The 6,208-nt window shown below is 38.8% G+C and overlaps 1 protein-coding gene across 1 annotated transcript in view; it reads left to right on the top strand.

Moving 5' to 3' along the window:
* The first annotated feature begins 4,282 nt into the window (after positions 1-4,282).
* LOC103461768 (titin-like) overlaps positions 4,283-6,208 on the top strand; it is a 155,957-nt gene continuing 154,031 nt past the window's right edge. The window contains exon 1 of the mRNA XM_017309370.1: positions 4,283-4,376. Within this exon, the coding sequence (XP_017164859.1) occupies positions 4,283-4,376 (94 nt within the window). The remainder of the gene's footprint in view (positions 4,377-6,208) is intronic.

Raw genomic sequence — 6,208 nt, 5'->3', positions numbered from 1 at the left:
TCTAAATAAAAAAGAGGAAGAACTGAAATCTTTCAAAGACAGGTATCGTACATACATTTCAAAACTACAAAAAAGATTTCCTAAAACAATTACCCGACTTTGGTTTTGGGTATTAATTGATAGAAATGTTAAGACAAGCTGGATTTTACCAATAAAAGTGTATATTATGAAGGTTTTAGGTGACTAATCATCATGTTTTCGTCTAACAGAGTGGCACTGGAAGTTGCTCCTTCAATTAAAACAGGAAACACGATGAGCCTCAACAGCCCAGTCAGCAAAAACAGAATAAGAGAAATGTATGAAACTCTGAGATGTGACTGGCCAAAAATCAAAGAAGATTTGAAGTTATCTGGGGAAAAATCTGATTCTGTTCAAAAGATGATTCAGGTAAAATGTGGTTTGATGATCCAAGACATTTCATGCTTTGGCTGCCATTGAAATGACTAAATCGCTTTTCTCCTCATCATATCGCCTGCTAACAGAAACAGTTTATCTCAGCAAGAACAGACATGGAAGAAAAGAATAAGATGATATCAMATTTTTTTGAGTTGGATAAGTTCAAACCTGGAACAGAATCACCAGAGGTAACGAAACRCAAAAAAACAGATTATTTATTGTTTTACTGCAGATGTGAATATAAAACTCTGTTTCAGGTAAAAGAAAACATGCTGTTAGYAATTCAGAATCTGCAGCTGGYGATCTACAATCAGAAATATGACAACGGTTCACAGGTTTGTTTAATATTAGAGGAATGATAAACCACAATATGAAGGTTTTTAAATGCATTTATGGAAGAAAATTATTCAGATTCCATGAATTTTATTATTTCTTCTCTATAGAAACCCTTATCWGCACACGAAGTCACAAACCATAAAGACATGATGGAGTATTTGAGCTCTGAATGCTAYTGGCTTGGATGTCTGATGGCTCTGAATAATCCTCCCATTAATCCGGACTGGGAGAATCACGCTGCGTCAATGGACAAATGGGACATTTTACCCAGAAATATTACAGCTGCTTCTGTAAAGAAGTGAGGGGAAAAAATCATCTTCTGTCAGCGTCTTTGATTTTGTCATAAACATAATCCTTTATGACTGAACTCAATGTATGAGATTTACATTCTTTTTGTGAGAAATATTTAATTAGGCAATAAAAAAACATAAATGTGACTTTCTGGAAATGAAATGAAGAAAAAAAAACTCAGTTTGTAATCTGTGAAGTCAATTGTTATTTTTTTTTATTAATTAAGCCCCATTTACAGTTGCAGTATAGAGTATCACTATACTTACTATAAACTTTGGTAAAGTTTGAAAATGTTTACATTTATTTCAACATTTCGTGCATTTAAAATGTCCTAAATTGGACCAGGTTCAAAGAAGGATACCAATACACAACTTGATTAAAGAATGTCAAGGTTTTTAAAAAATGTGATGTAACATTATTTATTCTTGATCTTATGTTTTTGTAATAAAAGTTGGTCAGAAATATGACACTTTATTCTAACAAAGCTTTTAATTACTAAAAACATGCACTGTATAGATCAGAATTGTCTTCACCAAAGGACATATTTACTATTCCCTGTTTTACTTTTAGAATCTGATTTCTTCGGGGGATAAATGTGAATAAATGTATTATCTATAACAAAAAAACATGAACCGATTGTTTAAGTAGAAGAGGTAATSATTTTAACAGCCTGTTGCAGTTTCAGGTTGTACCAAACCTTACCTGCAGAGGGCGCTGTTGACCTGAGGTCTTCTCCTGCCAGCAGACGGAGGACCCAGAGCAGATTTAGTTAACTGCAGCTGTTCACTGTCGACATCTGAGCCACCGGCTGGAACTGTTGCAAAACCCCCGAAACACCGAGACAAAATTGAATCACCCAGCAGTAACTGAAGCTACCCGCTCACACACAGCGATCCGTGTCCAGAGGGTTTATCTGGTAGATACTGTGTTTGGGTCCTAAATTGCTAAATGTGTTACATGTTGCAGTTTCTCTATGGCAAGACTTAATAAAAGGTTTGTAATTCCCCTCATCTTTGGTGAGTCATCAATCAATCAATCAAATTTTATTTGTATAGCACATTTCAGCAGCAAGGCATCTCAAAGTGCTTTACATAATTRAAATCAAAACAGCATGTGACATTGAATAAACAGTGAGGAAGAGAAAGATTTTTTTTAAAAAGTGAGAAAGAGAAATAAAAAGAAATTAAAAAGTAAAAATAAAAACTTTAACATTTAAAACTTCTTTAGTCAAACCGCCATTTGACAAGGACTCAAACCATTAAAACTTCTTTACATWAAAAAAAAAAGATTCCATGAATCTTTTTCAAAGGGGTGGATGAGTGCATCATCCAACAGCATCATCCAATTGCTGTGCTCCATCCCACAGYAATACCCTCCCACCACCCTAAACCTCACACCTATTAGATCTGAGCCAGCCCCCATCCTCTCTGCTTCAATGGACTTCCTCCCACCGCCTCTCTGGTGCTCCTCAGATCATTGGGTTTATGTTCAACCTGGGCCTGAGGCTCGGGACGGTACCATAAAACTTCCTGTGTCATACCAGCGTCGAAGACGCCCTGACCTCACATCTGATTTATAAAATATTTCATGTTTTTGCTCCATCACTATTACAAAAGTTTATTTAAAAGAACACCATTGAGCCAACAGGAGTGAYTGTTCAGTCACGATAGTTTGTCCCATTGTGCTTTTCACACTTGGAAAAACAATTAAGATAAAAAATGGACCTTTCACTCATCTGATTTAAAAACATCTTAAAATCTGGATCTTGGAAAGCAAAAATGTCAACACTGAGTAAATTATAAGTATATAGAGATTTTAAAGGGTTTTTTTCTGCAGTGTTATTTTGTGTTTTTATTATTCCTGCATTTGTTAGTGGAATTTAGCATCAACCTGCCAATTGGGACAGCAGAGTGAAATTAGCCACCTGGCTATATTCTCATGTATAAAACCAAAGAGCTGGTGGTGGATTTCCACCCAACTGACAACAATGAACATTAAGGGAAYGGACATTGAGATCATGGACTCATAAGTACCTCTGTGTTCACCTGAATAATMAACTGGACTGGCCTCACGACACTGAGGTCACACAGAAACGGTCAGGCAGACRCTACCTGCTGAGGAGGATGAGGACTTTTGAAGTGCAGAGGAAACTCCTGAAGACCTTTAGCTTAKACAACGTAGGTTTTTCCTGTGTGAAGAGTCTTCTAAGAGAAGACTGGGCATTTCTGCAGGAGAGAAATGCAAAGTACAAGAGAAATGGGGGCATTTAGAAAATCCTGCTARTTTTGACTGCTGACATTCAAGAAGAAGAAAGTTTCTTCAACTGCAGCTTAAAACAACATGAATCTGTCAGACTGTAAAAGGRGCGTGCATTTATTTTCTGATTGGGTGATGAGTTATTGTAAGTCAAAGGGGCTGTTGCAACAAATGTTGATCTATTTTATGATATTAATTTAGTTAGATTTTTTTCTCTAGAAAGTACCATAATACTCTGACTCTTAACTCCTAAACATAAACAGAGTATGAGGTTCCCTTCATGTTCCATATTCCTCAGGTTTGGTATTTCAAAAWCAACCCTGCTCAGTGCTTATTTTAAGAAACCCTTTTGTCTTTTTGTTTCTTTGTTGTTGTTTTTGTTAAATTAGCCAATATTGGATTTGGTCATTGAATGTAAACAAAACCATGAAGAATCCAAAAGGTWAATTTTCTCACATTAATGAAAACAAACAAATCAGAGTTTTCTGCTGTAGATTCTTGGGTTCTGGTTGGATGACAGATGGATAGAAGATTAATAGATCAGTTACCAAACGGTGTTAGCAAACCCTGATGGTGGGACAGAACAGCTACTGGATCAGTTCTGAGCTACTGGATCAGTTCTGAGCTACTGGATCAGTTCTGAGCTACTGGATCAGTTCTGAGCTACTGGATCAGTTCTGAGCTGAAGCTTTCTGATTGCAGAGCCTTTAAATCTTGGTTTGAAGCTGCATCAGTCAGACTGAGGATGAAGACAAACAGTTTGTTGGTGTGTTGTAACAACCAGCCGGTGGTGCTGCTGGATGGAGGCGGGGGGAGTTTGACTGACAGGGACAGCCTCTCTTCCTTTTGTTGTCAGCACTTATTTTATGACTCTGATGTTTGCAGAGATTTTTACACAGTTTAACTCTTCAGGGTTTTATTTCAGGTCTCATGTAATGCTTGACGTTSTGCAGTCAGGCGACTCCAGATCGATGGGAATCGTWGCTCGATCAACAGCTTCATGATGACTGGCAGACTGGAGGAGAGGAGGTTTCATAAATGGCTGCCATCTCCCATCATGCCCCCCTGGGTGTCCCAGYAGCCAATGGGGAGGCTCTGTGAGGTGGTGATGCAGGTTGCCCCCTTGGTATAAAACCCTAAAGCACCGTCTGGGCCCTCCTGAGCAGTTGGAGCATTCCCAGCCTCGCCTCGGGTGGAGGGATTGCGAGGAGGGAAAGCAAAACTACACGGCCTCTCTCTGTGTAGTTTTGTTTTTGTCAGGGAACATTTTGAGGCTCGACCGTTCTCACCTTGGATTTTTCTGCACAAACCTTTCTGGATAAGGGGGCTGCTGCCCGTTAGTCAGTCGGGCTCCGTCCCATCACTTCCAGGCACTCTTGTGGAAACAAGTGAGTAGTTCCAGCTCGTGTCCCAGYGCTCCCTAACTCATATGCTTTTTCCCGGACATGGACTCTGGTTTTTTGGTGAAGYTGGGATCAGATCTGGGGTCAGGACTTCAGCTWTTGGAGACGTTTGCTGAGGTGTTGATGTATTTTTGGCTGCAGAAGGAGGCCTCATGCAGCAGAGTGTGCAGTGATCTGTGGAAGGCCAAGAATAGCTGCTGAGAGCATCCGAGAGGCCTGTCAGCTGGGCCCATGGCTTTTTAAGGGAATCAGCAGCAGAGCTATCAGTTGCACCTCCAGCTATGCGCCACATGGTGGCTGTCAATCAAACTGTGCAGGGTCAGGGTGGGGGTGTCGAGGTATTTTTGGTTACTGCCATATCTGTCTCTCGGATGTTGATCTGTAAATACCAGCAGGGCYGGTCCGGTTTGATCCTAGCGGATCAGTTTGATGTTAAGCTATGTATTGATTATGGATTGAGCATGTTGAGATGATGTTGTGATGATTGGAACTGGGAATGTAAACAATGTGAGCTGAGATCAGCTGACAGCAGTGAAATGAAGCAGCAGGTGTCCTGGTGAGGTGTTCAGTGACTCATTGAAAGTGCAGGAAATCCTCATTTCACCCAGATTCTGATGCTAAAATCATCTGGACGTGTTWGAAAATGACTCAGGCAGAAATCCTCTCWSGTCACTGGAGGGATCTTCTGATATCAGCAGGAAGTCTGACAATGAACTTGTCAGACTTGGTGTTTCTGGACCTTCAGTGATAAAATATTTGATGAGTTTTTGGTTTTCTGCCTCAGACGTGACTGAACACAGAATCATATATTTGTTAGACTAAAAGAAGAATGTTCTGTAATTTGGGTCGAGCATAGTCAAAGTAAAGATGCGTCTCCAACAAATGGTTTAAGAGTCTGATCTATTTTCATGTGAAGCTATTTTAGGTAAACATGATTTTAGTCCTGGTGCTTTTCCAGCTTTAATCAAATAATGTGCTTTTTGGCTGAATATAACGTTATTCAAAGCTGTGTTAAAAACAATGTGAATGATGAGAACTATTGCTTTCATATAAACACATTTTATGCAATTTCATGTTATCTGGTTCATGTTTCATGTAGATCTAATGAGTTTCAGTTCAGTTTTGTTTCCACAACATGAACAATCTGAAAACTGATGTTTCGGGTTTTTAATTTACAAACACAGAGAGTCATAATAAGYCATGATAAGCATATGAACATSACTTCTGATTTTGGTCATATTTACAACATTTCTAGAAAGGCAGCTCATTATTATTATTGCTGTTTTCTTTCTGTTTTTATTTTTAAGCTAAACTAGGATGATGATTGTTTTGCCCTCTRTGAATTAGATTGCATTTTGTTTTCAATTTAACTGCATTTCTCTAACATTATTAGAATAATCAAGATCGTTTTTTTCCACAGTAAAAGTAATTGTTTTAAGAAACATTTTCCTTAGTGCAACACTTCTGACCTGTGGATCTATAAAGTAACTGCAGTACTGAGGCAGTAACTGTAGTACTGAGGCAGT

The sequence above is a fragment of the Poecilia reticulata genome, linkage group LG2 (assembly GCF_000633615.1).
Source record: "Poecilia reticulata strain Guanapo linkage group LG2, Guppy_female_1.0+MT, whole genome shotgun sequence".
Classification (NCBI taxonomy): Eukaryota; Metazoa; Chordata; class Actinopteri; order Cyprinodontiformes; family Poeciliidae; genus Poecilia; species Poecilia reticulata.
Note: the sequence above shows the minus strand (reverse complement) of the source record. Positions and strands in the feature narration are given on the sequence as shown.